Source organism: Hippoglossus hippoglossus, chromosome 12 (assembly GCF_009819705.1).
Source record: "Hippoglossus hippoglossus isolate fHipHip1 chromosome 12, fHipHip1.pri, whole genome shotgun sequence".
NCBI lineage: Eukaryota > Metazoa > Chordata > Actinopteri > Pleuronectiformes > Pleuronectidae > Hippoglossus > Hippoglossus hippoglossus.
In genome coordinates, this window is record NC_047162.1 from 7,717,058 (window position 1) to 7,734,098 (window position 17,041).

Sequence of the window (17,041 nt, forward strand, 5' to 3'; positions counted from 1 at the left end):
AAATTTGAACTAGTCGCTTAACTTCGCAGTTAGTGGTTTGGAGCGGCCTGTACACATGCTCGACCAATCCCGACTCAGTGTTAGCTGTCAACCTTGTTGTTACAGCATCAAATAACTACAATAAAATCGTACTTACCGGAAAAAAAATATACATCTGCCAATATGATGAAAACAAACCTAAAAACCATAAAAATTGAATGTGTGACCTTTTAGATTTCTCAATGTCCCACCTGCTAACATGGAGGGGGAAGCATTTTTGACTGATACTTCAACCAGCCACCAGGGGGGCAATTCAGCTATTTTGGATTTCCTATACCTGCAAAACTAACTTCCCATCAGCTTCAACTGTACTGTGCCATTTAGCAAATGTTAGCCTGTTAAAATGCTAAACTGGCTAACTTTACCTGTTACACAGGCACGTTAGCATTGCAGCCTGACAGAGCTCCTAGCATGGCTTTAGACACATAGTCCTGTTTTGTACGATGTGCTCTCCAACCCCTGCGGAAACAAAATGTGCTCATAGTTGTTCCGAAGGACCACGTTTGAAGCTGGAGTGAAAAGCTGGCTGACTCACCCACTGACGGGGGAAGGCGGTTGATGATCGTTAAATGTCGGATAATGTCGCATATTTTTAGAAAATGTGTGAAGAGTGAATAAACACGGCTTGAGCGAGAAATTCAACCTCCGGCTCATTTCTCACCTCTGTGCCGTGAATCAATCACAGCTTGAAGTTGGCGTGAAAAATTGTCGGAAAGCTACAGCAATTATTGGACACAATCAGCTGCTGAACTTCAGAAAGGTGGGGAAGGAGGAGGCTACTGACACTATTCAACATTTCCACAAGCTTTAGATCTGTTTCCTCTGCTCAGCATCTATTATAAAAACCCACACACTTCTCTAGAAGTTGAATATATCCCATTTTTAAAAATCATTTTTACAACTTGTTCGTAAAGGATTCTTTGTAACAAAACATGAATCAGACAATCTTCGGGAAGTGTGGACAGAACTCGCCTACACAATGGTGAGCAGCCTGTGCGGGGATAACAGAGCTGCATTGTGCTTCATTGAGTCGTATTCCAGGTGCTCTCATTAATCCTTCATACTTCTGGCACTTTGAGACCGTGAGCACGGCTGGGCTGGAGAGGTCCGACGTATGCGGTGGGAAACGGCACATGGAGTGCGAGAGCAAACTGGGTCATTTGTTCAGACACAGTGCAATTCACATCCACGTCTGCGCCGCGCTCAGCCAGCATGACTGGCTGCACCGAGAGGAGTGTGCACGAGAGGAGGAGAGAGAGGACGGCACATGGAAGCAATTAATGCTGGTTCTGTAATGTGGCCCAGCAGATACAAGATGACATGCACGTGTTTGAGCGCATAACAAGAAAACAAAGACTCACCACTCTTATACACACAGGAAGTAGTTTCTCTCCGTCTCACCTCCGCACCTTGTCAGATATGAGGCTCATTATCGAATTTGCCGCTGCGTTCTCAAGAGTGACACAGTATGAAAGATGCAAGAATCTGGCTTAGAGTGTTTCCGGCGGTGCGTTCGTCGTGCAGCGATTGTCAAATCACATCAGAGGAGACACCGTGGTCTCCCCCTGCAAACTATATTTATTGAAGCCGATATAAATATTAATGATCAATCTTCCTAAGATGCAATAAGTTTTTCGCAAATGCGACTGCTTCTGCACTCAATCACGCAACTTATTCTTTGAGTGTCATTCCAAAATTGTGAAATCATAGCCTTCTGTCGTAATGATAGGTGGTTCATGTGGGGGAAGTGGGCCACATGTGGTAAAGTGAGGTTACTTGAGACGGAGGCCCAAAGAAGTGACCTTGTTTTTGAGTGCTACGCCACAGACGCCGTGCCAGGTTCACTGAATTCCTTTGTTACATTCGACCTCTTTGAAACTGGACTCTCTATTTCCTGTCTTGCACTATAGGAGCAGGGAGATAATGCATTTCCCAGAGCGACAGATGTCCGATCTCTAAAGTGCAGTCCAGGAAATGAACAGATTTCTTCCACAGTCGATCTTTGCCTTCAACTGTTACAAGGGACAAGGCATGAGGATTTCTTTATTTTTTATTTTTTTCTTTCGTATCACCAAATGCCCAGACTCAGGCTTATCACCCTGTTTCCACCCGTATCTAAAAGGTCTGTGGAAAATCACATATGGCGTTAAAGACTGTAACTGTCCTTGTTTCAGGGAAGATCTTCACACAGTCCACTGCTATGAAGAATTCACCAAGGTTCACAGCAGCGGGGGATAACGCTCTGTGAGAGCGTGGTGATTTACAACAGCCTCTTCCACCTGTGACTGCCTGTTTGCCCCAAGCTGAGGGTTAATGGTTGGGGGGGGGGGGGGGGGGGGGGGAGTGAGGAATGGGGGTTGAATCGGGGTAAATCCACAGCCAAAATGCAATGTTTGTAAGATAATTCAAGTTAATGAAAACTCAGATTTTCTATTGATCATGGTTCAAATTGAACTCACTTTAATATTTGCTGAGATGTGGTAAAAGCGATAATGCGCAAAAGGTCATCCAACAAGGTGAGGAACCGTTTGGCAGGTTTTAATCTGTTAATTTCTCATTCCAAGAACAAGCAGTGTTGGCTAATTTTACAGCTAGAGACAAAAAGTTACTGAAATAAAAGACAACGGAAGTTAACGAAAAACATGTCAAGCAGCTAAATCCACTTTTGAGAGAATTTTTTGTCAGATGAAGACAATCAGGATCATATCACAGATTTCTAGTGGTGAATGCAGGTTGTTGAATAATATAGCATTTGCACTTTAACTGGCTAATTTCCTTCTGTCGTACCGATTAGCATTTCATCATAGTTTTTGTTTTCAAATGTTCCCTAACCTCCGCCAAAGAGCTTATGTTTTCACCCATGTCCATTTATTTATTGGTTTGTTTAATAAACAAACCAATACACAAATACACAAGCACAGTAAGTCTCAGCTGAACCAGTGAAACCATGGGTCAACCTTGATGGGTGTTTAAACACGACAGTTTGGTTCATTCATTGCTCATGTTTGTTTTTTCGTTTAAATTTTGCTGAGCTAAATGTTTCTATCACCATAATAGTGGTCAAAAGTCTAAAAATATATAATATGTTGGAAGTCAACCATTTTACCGAGACTTAAACTGCAACGTTGCGAAACAAAAATAGATCAAACCTCGTTCAAAGATGATGAACGCACATTTCCTAATCACGTGAAATCATTTCTCATTACATCGTCTGAAAGACTGTTGCCAAAATATGTACGAGCCAAGTGGTTGCATGCATGTGAGCGTGTAACATGTGGTCGTCTGTGAATGGAAACCAGGTGGTTTTGCGCTGTGCCAAGGCGGCCTTGTTGTTGCATCGTCAGCTCTGTGTTGTCTAGGAGTAGCTTAACAAGCTCAGCAGGACCCCTCACATCAAACACCCCGCTAATGGCTGATAAACTCATGTGGCTCGGCCAGGCCGGACAACAAATGGGACGCGTTTACATCCGAAGCAGCAAAGCATTAAAAACACCCAAAAAAACCTCAGTGTGCTTCTCAGACCCACCGCTCCAAATGCAGGCCAGCTATTTTCATGAGATGTTAAAGAGGAAACGGGTTTTCTGGTTTACGGGAAAGCCATAAAATCCTTGAGTGGTCTAGGCAGCAGCTAGTTTAAACAAAGAGAGAAAAGGAAGACTCGTGTGAGGTGAGGAATGACAAAGACAGATGGAAAGAGACAGGGTGCTGTGATGTCATAACATTTCTGCAAGACCTCAGTTAGACAAGTCGTCACTGGTGGAGATAAAAAACACACACCACGGAAAGACCTTTATTATTAGTATTTACCTCATCTGGAAAATGGAATTAATTCGAAACAGATGCTGTGTTTCATGTGCATGTTGTTAACAACATGTTACGTTGTAAAAACATTTCCCTTTCTGTTTTCTAGGACTACCTACAAACAATGCCCGGACAACCGGAGCCCGAAAGCGAAAATATACAGTCCACATACAGTATGAATTACTGGGCCGAGCTTACTTCAGCAAATCTTTGTGCTTTGCTGGCTGAAAAACGCTTCACTTTTCCCTGCATTTATCAAACGAGGTGAACATGTGTGCGACAAACACTGCCAGGAGGAGAGAGAATAAAAGACCCCGAGAGGCGCAATAAGGTTTTGAGGAGTGAAGTTTAATGGGATCATGATTGTCTTTGTCGGAGGTCAAATATTTAATTGGTTTATGGGACAGAAAGCACAACCAGAGCTTCTCCTACTGTACATTCACTCGGCCAACTAAAACTCTCTACATTAGATAAACCATTGCGGCACAGAACCACTCTCGGCGGCTCAGTCTCACAGAGGGTCATTACTTTTGACAAATTACAGACATTTTGCTCTTTCAAAGGTTGAGAGAAAAGGCTACCACATATTATCTTTCTCATTTTGTCGGCACACATTGCACACTGTTCCCAGCTAACTGTTTTCATCTCCGCCTATCAAAGGGATTTATTGATCTAGCCGGATGAAACTCTCCTTCTCTTTTCTTGTATCGGGGCAATCTCTTCTCTGTGATGACACTTTAGCTAGTTGAGATCAGTGTTACTCTTTGGGAGAGTAAAAGTGACCTCAGACTGGCTCTTTGGTTGACATCCATCCGCTCCTCGGGCACTACGACACGCACAGACTGACAGAGAGGCCGACAGAACGACAGCCCGGCAGAGTGCTGCTGGGAAGACACAGGTAAATTTGAACAGAGACAGAGGTACAGACAGACAGGGTCCTAAGGTTGCCCCTTGACGAAGAAGGAAGGAGGCAAATTAGTGCGGTAGAGAGGGCGGACTGTGACCTTATTGGCCAGACTGTTACAGGTGACATCACAGCGTGCTAGTTGTGGAAGCAGCCAGTCGCTTTCCTATGTAGATCCTAAAAAGAGAAAAGAAAAAGCTGTTATTACATATTGACCTTTCACTAAACTTCTCCTAAAAACTACAATTGTACAATAGGCATTTTTTAAGTCTTTCCAAACCAATAACAAATTGTAAAAAAAATTATTTCATCAATGGATTTTTATCTGCTATAGCGGAACACAATCGCTAGAATTTGTGGCTAACTACTTAGAAACAGAAGTGGATGTTTTTAAAGGGATGGACAACGCGCTGCCACTCAACCTTGCTAGTTAAATCTCCCAGTGGCCACTGATGGTATTGCAACAAAAAAATCCTTTGCAGCTCTAAAATAATTTCAACCATAGACTAGCATTACGTGATTCATAAATCAGCTATCAAAACAAAATGATTCTCTTTATTATACATTTTCCATCCAATGAGGTTTATTTTGTATACATTTTTCCTGAAGCTGGTGAAAGTAACTGATGTAAACCATAGACTGTATATGAAGATGGATGACCAAAGTGAAGCCAAAGCGTGTCGATCGCCACCTGGTGGCTGGCAGCAGAACAGGTCATTAGTGAGCAGTTGGGGCATGGACCAAAGAACATGTCGAATAAATCTTTTCTCATAGATGGTTTATGTCTTTTTATATAGCTCTTATCATACTCATGTATTTTCTTGTGTTCCTTTTTCTGGCATTGATGGTATAAAAACTAAGTGAAACATCGTGATTGGCAGCTGAGTCGGACTCGTGATTGGTGATTGGCGAGCGCGTGTATCGACAGGGCCTTGCTACTGTGGCTCCATCCCCCGAGCGCTACTGTGCAGGCTCTGTTTCCAAATGATGTCATCGGTGCAAGATGGCAGCGTTCCTACCCTGGATATTTTGACTTGATTTCTGGATAGCGTAAGTGGAGATATGTAATCAACCTTAATATATACAGGATATGATGTAAAGCCTATAGGCTGAGCAGAAACATGCAGACGGGCATGTTGGGGGCAACACTAATGTGCACGTGAGGTGGGACTCCCAATGCAGAAGAAAACCTTGAAGCTACAATCATTTCTTAAATAACATGCCAGGTGAGCAATTTTCAGCCAAATGACTCCATCGTTGAGTCCATTATCCCCTTCCTGTGATACATCCATGGTAACAGAGAAGTAGTTCCAAGGCCAGGAAACACCTCATTAATCGTTAACTAACTTCATTATATATGTTCCGTTTATGACTAATACATCCACTGGTTCTCAGTGTGTGGGAGACGGTCAGGGACGCAATTAGAGCTTCAACTAAATTTAGCATCGCTGTAGTTTACCCTCCAGCAAAGCCAGCAAATACATTAGCCGAGATTCTGTTACGTTAAAACAAAACAAACAAGTAGTTAAGCAGACCATTTTTATTATAGGACCACCTAGCTCTGCTGTATACTGCAACACAAGAACATCTGTTCAGCTCTACATCCGACCATAAACTAGTGACGTCGCCTGGATGTTTTCAACCTTTTGCCTATAAAAATGTGGCTTTCCTCTTTCTGAGGTTTCTACATTTGCTTTCCCCTGTTCAGATTTTTTTCTTGCATTTTCCTTCCTCTAGCTGAGGGTTAAGGGCAGAGGATGCCGCACCTTATTTCTGTTTTAAAAGTTAGTAAGAATTGGATGTATCTGATTCCATTAGCACTGCAAACTACTCTTTAAGACTTAGAGAACAGTAGCACCGCTGTAATGAATTTGCTTCGGATAATGTATTAATTAACGCAACACGAGTCTATCTTTGTGTTAACATGTCTCACCCGACGCCGAGTGTGAGCAGGTGTGAAGCCAGCAGCGAAGGAACGAGGATGAGGAGAACATCGGAGGAGAAGAGTCCTCTCTTCATCACCTCTGTCTTCCTAACGCTGAGGGAGCTCGGCTGCTTCGGGTGCTGAAACACAAACTCTCTGAAGAGAGAGAGAGAGAGAGAGAGAAAGGAGAGAGAGGACGACAAGGAGCCACAGATAAGAGGTGCAGGGAGAGGGAAGATAGAAAGAGGAGAACAAAATAAACAGAGATAATGAGAACACAAGAGAGAAGAGTGGGAATGTGAGAGAGGGAGCAGAGTTCTCGGAGCCGGGGATCATTAAGAAGCACTACCTGTCAAACAGATTAAAAGATCTAGTGTGGCAGAGTAAATAAAAAGGAGGATGATTCATGTGTTTCTCAAAACTCAAAGGTAAAATCCACAAGCCAGAAACAACATTGGAATGTGCTGTCAAACTGATCAATGAATTCCCAGTTTTTTACGTTTTGAAAATAAAACAGACCGGATTTTTCAACTAACTTTTTAACAAATGATACATACTATCACAACATGTTAATGTGTGGGTTCCAGAGGTGCTATGTGGATTTCGAATCCTGGACAGAGCCATGCTAAACCCCTTCCCCCTCCTTTTCAGGATTTATGCAAAGCTAAGCAATTTTTTTCTGGCTCAAAACCACGAGAGTAGTATTGATCGTCTCGTCTAACTCTTGGCAAGAGAGAAATGTTCATTTTAAACCATTACACATCTTTGCAAGCACTCTTACAACGTATGGAACATCTTGAATACAAAATAAAATGTAATTATTGACTTTGACAGAGTTGGTCTTACTTTGGTGGCATATTTTCAGGTCTACTGGACCAATCCCACACCCAGTCTGTGTCCACTCGCCGCTCACCGTCCTCCTGCAACACACGTAAAAGATGAGAGGATGTGCAAGAGAAGAAATAGAGTGATAAAAAAAAAGATGGAGACTGTGATGTTAACAGATAGACTGTATATAAAGATGGATGACATGGCAGCTCTTAAAAAGTGAAGCCAAATCATCTTGATCTAGTATAGTTCATAAACCCTGTCTCCTCCATGTTAGTGGAAAGGACATTTATACTAAAAAGCCAAAGTACGCGTCTAATATTTTTTCCTCAAAGATGGTTTTTAGTTGGTTCTTATCACACTGACTTGTCACATTTTTCTGGGGGGTTTGGTTTAACTTATTTGATGCTATAAGAACGGGGTGAAACGTGACGATTGACAGCTGACATTGACTTGTGACTGGTCGAGCGTGTGAATCAATCTTTATATACAGTCTATTTGTTGAGTACCTGAGTACATGTGCATGGCTGATGCTGACATTAACTTACATCTTGAGTTTGAACATATGTCTCATAAACCTTGAGGGGAAAATCTCCAAATACCATTTAGCAAGAAGCAACTGCACCAACACAGTTACAACATAGTTATAAGAAAGAAAAACAACTTGTTTGACCGTCCCTAAGATGTGAGTGGACACTTGAAGGCATCACCTATGAGTCTTTAATTTTCTGTTGAATAAATACATCACTTCATGAATTCAAATAAATGTTCCATAATATAGATTATAGATTTCCAGCAAGACTCATGTCTCTGCAGGTTGATTTTAAACTGTGCTGTAATAAATGGTAAGAAGTGGTTGGGTGTGAAGCAGGAAATCTGATTAAATAGATTACAAAAAGGATGGTGGCGTTGGGATGAAGTGTGAGAAAAAGAATACCTGTATGGTGACACAGTCACTGTCCTGGTCACTGTTGGGTCTCGGGGAACCAGTGGACCGAGGAGTCCCCACCTGCGGAGGACTGTGGAACAAACAGGCCTTTACAATGTGGTCACACTGCAACCGAATGAGTCTACATTACTATTACAGCAAACAAAAACAGGGAAAATAAACACACGGTGTGAAAACAAAGTTCCACTGAGTACAGCCCCCCCCCCCCCCCACCCACACCCAACACACAGCATCCACACCAACCTGTCTTTACTCCTCTCACACTCCAGCTGCGCCTCCAGAAGGATCCTCTCTAGCTCTCCATGCAGGGCGGAGGAGATGCTGTCCTGCGGCCCTGTCAGACTCTCCCTGCTGCTCACGGCTGCGATCAGCTCCTCCAGCTCGACCCAGGAGCCTGATGAGTAAACGACACGAGCAGCAGAGTTTGTGATGACACAACGAGCAGGGGAGGCAGGAACCAGCGGGACTCCATAAACATACATTCAACTGTAGTGGGCCAGAGACGAGCCGTGATTGTGTGAGGGAAGTAAACATATTTATACATTTTAAACAAGTGTATTTACATTTTGATTGAGCGTGCAATATTTTTTTGTTCTAATCACAGTACACACTGCAGAGAGAAGATCTGTCACTGCAAACAAATCATTACAAAATGTTTAAATGCTTTAAAAAATCTAATCTGCTCAGTAAATAAAACTACATTAGTATTTTAGAAAATGCTAATAATCCCTTTCAGATTGTGTGATAAAGTGTGATAAACCTAGCATAGTTTTTTATATGTAAAATATTCTTATTGATGATTCGACCTGCAATAAATTGTCTGTGCATGAATGATTGTTGTATCCTGTATTTTTAGTTCATATATTTAAAAAAAACATCATCGGAAAAGCAGTTTCCATTGCCAAATTAAGAAATAAGCCTTCTTGTAAAATGTTGTATCTTCGTTGTGGAGTAGACAGGTTTGTGTTGTGCGCTGACATATGGTGAGTCATAGGTCAAGCAGCACCACCAGGGATGTCCTGACACGACACCCGACCGGGGACATGTTGAATTCCTGGATGGAAATGCAGCTGGACAGTGACATCACACACACACACACACACACACACACACACACACACACACACACACACACACACACACACACGTATAAAAACATGTGTATGTAACATACAGAGAAGAGACAGAGACCAAGTGTCTGTTTCCTCTCTTATCGATGACTCCTGAAAACACAGACGGCAAATTAATGAATGGACACATGAATGGAGGGTCATTGGGTGCATGGGCAGGAAGAGATTTACACATGCACACACATGCATGCTGGTGTGTATGGCGTGCCCACACTCAGCAGCCAAACAGTGGAGCAGTGCTAACTCGGGCTGACAGCATGCCTGCTTATGTAAGATGTTATTTCTGTTAAGAGATTAGCCATTCACCCTCTGCTTTCCTCCCCTTGTTTCTCCCTCGTCATGCTGTCTGTATCCCTATCTGACACATTTACAAAACATCAACACCTCATCTGTATATCCTTCCCCTCTCGTCTGATCTCTCTAATCTTCACGTCATAACTGGGTTTAGGACACGGTGCGAACGTCACCGACAGTTTGCAGAAGAGGTTGGAATCAGTGGGGACGGGGATGGAGAGAAGACGGGGGACGAAGGGTGAGGAGGGGAGGTTGGTTGAGGCAGATTTAGGGGGGGGGGGACTCTGCCATTGCCCTAGTTGTGTTCCCACAGAGGGGAGGTATGACATAACAACTGCCTCGCTGCCTGACTTATCTAGCTGGCAACGCTCTGCGGCGCTAAATCAGTTTCTGTGCGGTGCAATCCCCCGTACGCACATTCATCTGTGCCACACTGCCAAATCAGCTTTATATAATGTGGACAAGAGCTGGATGTTAAAAGACTCAATGAGCTGCAGCGCTACAGATTAATGTTTGTTATGAATGCCAGTTCCCAGTTTAGAGACTGCACACAAGTGATCAGGCTGTGAGGGGGAGGCAGAGAAAGGGGGGGGTTGTTGTGTGTTTTCTTTATGTTGAAGGGAGGGAAGAGACGACAGGAGGGTCTTTAGATTTTTACTACCTCATATTTTTATATAGTCTTTTTCTTTGTCTTTCAAGATGTAACATAAAAAAACCTTAAAACGACATCAAAATAGAAATGTCTTTGTGTGCACCATGCACCATAAAGATGAGTTTATTCTGCACGTGGTAAAGTTAAATGTATCCTAAACAATTTAAGTACGACAGGATATATATGTTATAAATCATTTACATTATACATCCAATATATATGATAAAATGCATGCTCATCACAAACCAACATGTTCTGCTGTTTGAAGCAATAATATGACGGTGCCTTGATCCGTTTTAATGCACATTTTCAATTTTACACTTTTAAAAACCTGAGGTGGAAAAGATGTGTATGGACCAATAATAAAATGTGACCAAATAATAGAGAAACAAACCACAAATGATTTCCATATTCTTTTCCTGGAATTTAATTTAAATTTGTACTTCATTTCGATGGAAACCTGAGTTTTGGTAATAAGGTCATTCAGAGGCCTGCTGGAAAACTGCGGAAATGACCCACATTCGTTATGTTTTTTGTAATTGCCAACTTTGCCAGTAATGTGCAGTTTGGGCTGTTAAAAAAATGATGGTTCCATTAATATATTAAATCTGAAACTGGGGTTAGGCAATTATAGGGACGGGTGTTCAAATATTAAAATACTCCAGTATTGGTAGAGCTGTAATTGATAACCCTGTGCAGATTTGTAAAACTCTGAATTTAAAGTCTAACCCCCTCCCCCACCTCAGTAACTCTCACACAGTTCCTCAGTGTCCTGCCCCCCCCCCCCCTCACATTGCTCCACATGTTGGGCCCAGCATCCTCTGTGCACACATAAGCTTCAGGAAATCTCCACAGCCTAATTGGTTTATAGAGATACAAACAGGTGAGTCAGGGAATCCGTTTACACAATGACGGTGTCAGTGGCAACAACAATGACAAATAGAAAAACTGCCTCTTCCCTCTTCTTCTTCTTCTTCCTCATCTTTCTCTCTGTAACATCCTGTCACACTTTCCCTCTCAGCCCTGAAACTGGGAGAATCCTGCGTGCAGCTGTGGGTGAACATCTGCCCATCACACCTGGACACGCACTGATCCACGGGGTCACAGCTGCCGTTGTTTGTCCAGACTGTTGACATTTGCACTCGGAAATTAGACTGTGAATCTGTGTGCGCGCACACACCAGGCAGCTTTAACCATCCTCCCTGTTTAATACACGTGAGGTTACCCTGCGTCCCAAAGCGACCTAGTAACTGACTGAATAAACAGCAAAACAAAGAGCCGGTCCGTGTAGCACCACCACTCACCGTAGAGTCCGTCCTCTGGTGTCTGTGAGCCGGACAGAGACATGTTGGATGGCCGGGGGCTGTGCGGGGCTGTGCGGGGCTGGAGGCTGAGCGCGCAGAGATGCTGACACTGACCGAGGAGGACGAGCAGGTGCTGGACGAGGTTTCTGCGCCAGTGAGGAGCTTTTTCTCTCAATCACTCCCTGTGTTTGTTGTGGAGTCTAAAACCGGACACCGACGCTGCGTTAATCCACCCCCCCCCCCTCCTCCTCTCCCCTCCCTCCCTCCATCCATCCATCCATTCATCCTCACCCCCCGCCCCTCTCCCGCGTGTCAGCAGCAGGGAGGAGGTAAACAACACGAGCTCAGCAGGTGAGACCGAGACAGACCTGTTTCCCAAAAAGTTCCCCCGTTCTTTACAAATAGAATTCTGAAATATTGATTAAGAACTTATTAAAATGTATTTTGTACAATATTATTATTGTTACGATATTGTATTTTACAACGTGTACAATGTTGTAACTGTACAATGTTGTAATGTTTATTTACAATACGGTAATTTACAATCTTTACATATTGCAATGAAGTTTTTGCACAGTATTGCAATTTACAACATTTACATATTGGGAATCACAATATCTATAATTTTATTATTAGTTTCTGACATAAGCTTTTACGAATAACTTTTAGTCAATCAGAAGTGTTTTATTACAATTGTTAGTACAGTCTTACAATATGCATTTTACAAGAAGCCACACAATCACCACAGAACATAAGACAACATCTTCTCACCTCACTGTTGATGTTACATTATTTATTTGAGAGTTTAACTTAGTTAGTTAGTTAGTAGTTACAAATGACGTGCCATGATACAAACAGACCAACACCTAAACCAGTACACATCATTACACAATAAGAACAGCAACAGTAACAATTAAGGACATGTCATGAACATGAAACACTGACTGACAGTAGAGAGCTGGATTAGTGGTGGCATGTCTTATATAGTGCTGCTTTGGCTGCAGGTACCAGGCTATTTCTGATGCGGGCAGCTGTTGCACCTTATTGACCTGTATCAGTGTCCTGATGGCATTATGTTTAAGTGGCAGATGAGTGAGTGAGGGATGCCTTGTGCCATTTGAGGTTCTAATGCGGGTAATGGCCTTGGAATTGAGTTCATAGAGGTTGGATGGGGAAAGACTTATTATCTTGGCAGCAGTACAAGTTGTGCGTGTTTGTTTTGTCCGGTTTGTAAGATCGTGTTGAAGAAACAGGCGGAGTGGAAAGACAGGATGGGTTGGATGATAATGCGATAGATCCGCTGTGTTTGCAGATGACAGTCAGAGATGTTGGCTCTTTGTTATCGTGTGGTGCTCATGTTCTGCTGGAGGACGACAGAAACACCACTCAGAAGCCATTTGCATCTGATGACACAAATCAAATAACTTCCCTTTCCTCGTTTACAACACTGCCCTGAACATATCACACTGTTGATATGTCATACTATATCACGCAATTGCTGATCACATGTTCAAATATGGACTCAGAATAGCCAGTTGTATACAGGAGAGTTTTTGAAGTTCATACCATAAATGTCCTCCGTTTTAATGTATGTATATTTGCAATAATACTCACATATATTATTTTGTATCTCTAAATTATTATTATTATTATTAATCATATTAATCTTTAATGAGAGATTCAGTTAACAAATGTGGTAAATGACCTAAAAATTCTAAAAGAAGCCTCCAAATTTGCTGTTAATTTTAATAACAGCAGTTGGATGAAACCAAACATAATAATTATATTGTAATTATATTTATCTCCTCTCATCCTACACACAGTCAGTGTGCTAATTAAATTCCATAACAACCTGCCAGTTAGATTAAATTTTTCTTGAAGGGCTGAACTAAAGGAGAGGTAGGATTAATGGCTTCGCTATGTGCCTATAACAACAGCTAATTTCAGAGGGGACCATTTATCTTTTAACTTGAAGAATCGTGTCCCAAATTGTTGGTCAAGGGTAATTTTGACCTGATAGTGTTATCTCAGGAAAGGTCAAGTATCAAAAACACCCCCACAAAATGTATCCAGATGATGAATGTCCACATAATAATTACCATATTATAAACTGCTGAACCGGTGGTGATTGGAAAGACCAGTTGAGCAGCCAAACAATATCACCGTCCTAAGGCCCAAACCACACTGGGTATCCTCTGTTGTATGCAGCAGCTTTAACACTGTGATGTTATAGGTGAAAGTGCCATGAGAACGACAAAAGGTTATGTAGTTATACATGTACACATATATCACTATAGTAACCTATAGGGATATGGTTAGTAGTGTCAGCCCCAAAAGGAAATATTGTTTTGCTTGGTGGAAGGAGAGCAGTGACAGCTTTCTTGGCTCTGGGAACAAGTACGACAAATACCAGAACTATATACTCAGATCCGATTGATGGATTATGAGACGATGGCAGAGATCGTTTAAAGACCACTCCTTTCTTCCCACACACTTTGTGCAGCTGTTTTATGTCACTTTCAGCAACATCGTGCAGAACAAGTGTGCAGTGCTGCGGTCGGTTGAAAAGTACACTTGAATTTCAGCTGTGTGTTACAGTAATGATGATAAGAGCAAATTCAGTTTCTTTGCTTTTGACAGAGCTCTTTGACTTTCCAACGACTGATGTTCTTAATATGAACTTAAATAAAAAACAACTTAAATGTTTGTTTATCGCTGAAGAAGTCCTCATGGTGTTTAGATGTGGGATGTGTGGTGATTTTTAAGCTAAGGGTTAGAGAAGATCAATACCACTCAAAAGTTCATCCGTTTCATATGAGATTCACCTTGGAGGCTGGTTAGCTTAGCTTTACATAAAGAAAGTAAGTAGAGCAAAACAACTGACATGGCTCTGTCCAAAGCACCTCTTCATGAATCTTGAATCTTGAATCATGTAGTTTCGTATAAACAGATATGGGAGTAATTGTCTCATCTTATCCACCAAGACAGCAAACACATGCATTTCATTTCATTTAAATTTCAGCAGAAGAAGGTCACCTTGGTATTATTTTATGCACTTGACACATCCATTCCTTCCTGTGCATTATCATGCGTTTTATCTTCTTTGCTCATTTGTAGCAAATAACATCTTCATGGCACCAGACAGTCATTTTGAATGATTTCATGACCATTAGGTTTTAATCATCACTATAATCAATCAGATAAACATGTCTACTAAAACTGTTGCCCTTTAAATCAAATCCTCTTCGTGATGTTCCTGAACGTAACTCTGCAAAAAGAAATTGTCATCACACGGGATTACAAACAGATTATAATGTATTTTAATGATTTCAATCTTTCCTCATAGATAATAAAGCATTTGTGACAACCGTTACAAATATAACACTGTAACCTCTTTTGAAAAATAGTAAATAAATGAAAAATATTTAATATATTTAAGATTTCACATTTGTAGCCCAGAGATGGACATGCAAAACGTTTTTTTTGGCGACCTGCTGTTCGGGTGCGTGTCTGTTCTAAAGCCAAATAATTTAGCATCCATCTGTTGTATCATTACCAGCCATGTTTACAATATGGATATTATAGCTGTATATTGTAATCAGGGTATGCTTAGGTTGGGGTTTAACTCAGTTAACTCTGGAGAATATCAGCAAGGCTCTACCTTTTTAATCTTTGCCAGGCTGTATATAGGCTGCAGAGCACCGTTTGATGTGTGCCTTAAAAACATCAAATGAAATGGACCAGAGCAGATCAGGATTTTACATGGTTGCTTCCTCATCACCTTATCGGCAGCATATACCTGCAGAACATGGGAAAACCTCAGTGTTATTATTTAACTATTTTTCTAAAATTAAAATTAGATTGAGAATGTGTTTTAGACTTCAGTGTCTGCATCTGTATTAGATGAGCCCTGTGGCCGATGATTCATTTATTTCTGTGGCTTCACTTGAAGACATCAGTGCACGGACTCGGTGCTGCATTTCACTCATGTAGCCGAGAGCAAAGGGAGACTCTGGAGGATGCACACGCTACACTCTCATGCAAATACAGTGCTCGTCATGAGGCGTGTACACCTAATTGACCCTGAAACTTATTAACAATTATCAATTCAGTGAACCTTAAATCACTCAGGGACAAATGAGCACAACATTTTAAGTGGAAACAGATTTTCTTTTCTTTGCTGAATCTTTTTTTTGGAGTGTTTTGTCATGCAACACTTCAAGAGCAACATCGCCACCTAGTGGAGAGAGCTACCACAATGCCGCATGTCCAGAGGCAGGTTTATTTACAGGCGACAGAATTAGAACTGTCACATCTTCATGCTGATTCAAATACAACTGGTTTAGAAGCTCTAAACATTTTCTGTAAATCACTTTGTCAAACTTACTTGAAGTAGACAGGCAGATCAAGCATTAAGGATTGATGCAAAGTACCGTGAGTGCCTTCTGGTGCACTGCAGCGGCCACAAACCTCTCTACCTTCACAGCCCATCTTCTCAGCCATTTATTATGTTGCCAGGCAGCGTTTCTCTCCTGACCCCCAGCCTTGTTTCTAGACAAGAGGGCAGACACAGAAAGTCACCGCTGGGTCGAGAAACAAAGCGGCAAAAGTTCCCTCATCCATCAAAGCAACTTATAATCTTTGACAATGTCCCGGGCCCGGCTCAGATCAGAGAGGGAGATGCCAGCTACGCTCAGGTCCGGCAAATGACTGCCCACCTCGTTCATCCATCATGGTTGAAAGCGAGATAGCAAAAAAATAACAAAAAGAAATCCTTTTCAGGTAATGACCACGGTGGATCTCAGCATTAGACACGTCCACTCTGCTACAACCTTGTTTCAGGCTATGATTGATCACATGATCGGAGTGTACATTAAAGGATCTGCTTAAAATTCACCAGACATGGTGGCTGATTAATGAGAGCCGGTGAAACTCGGTGGTGTTCTCCCGGTTACTGTGCGGGCACATGATCTGATGGGCTGTATGCAGAGAGCCTTCAGATTACAGCGGTGATTACAGTTTGTGAGAGGACGGTGACAGAGTTACAGTATGTGGACAACACAAAGCCAGAAACAGAGAAAAAGAGATACACACATTTACTAGGACATGTTGTTGATCCATAGGATAATTATTGCACAGCCATGCTATCAACATGGGGAGACTCTACTTGGAACAGTGGTGCCAACATGTTCACGTTGACTATGACAGCATGTCCA

General features: G+C 42.0%; 1 protein-coding gene across 1 annotated transcript; it reads right to left on the bottom strand.

The window, feature by feature from the left end:
- Window positions 1-2,905: 2,905 nt before the first annotated feature.
- On the bottom strand, window positions 2,906-12,085 carry zgc:73226 (uncharacterized protein LOC402792 homolog). The gene is made up of 6 exons (XM_034603093.1): window positions 11,826-12,085; window positions 8,689-8,839; window positions 8,434-8,515; window positions 7,515-7,588; window positions 6,678-6,824; window positions 2,906-4,921 (listed from the first exon to the last, which is right to left on the bottom strand). The coding sequence occupies exons 1-6, from the start codon at window positions 11,866-11,868 to the stop codon at window positions 4,873-4,875; spliced, it is 546 nt and encodes a 181-aa protein (XP_034458984.1). The 5' UTR covers window positions 11,869-12,085; the 3' UTR covers window positions 2,906-4,872.
- Window positions 12,086-17,041: the final 4,956 nt, after the last annotated feature.

What these genes read in the sequence shown, in the direction of transcription:
- zgc:73226 (XM_034603093.1), bottom strand. Translation starts at nt 11,868, where the DNA reads ATGTCTCTGTCCGGCTCACAGACACCAGAGGACGGACTCTACG. An exon ending in TGTGAGAGGAGTAAAGACAG is followed by an intron (nt 8,516 to 8,688) that starts GTTGGTGTGGAT and finishes TTTGTTCCACAG; the next exon opens with TCCTCCGCAGGTGGGGACTC. An exon ending in CTGCTCACACTCGGCGTCGG is followed by an intron (nt 4,922 to 6,677) that starts GTGAGACATGTT and finishes TTCTCTTTTTAG; the next exon opens with GATCTACATAGGAAAGCGAC.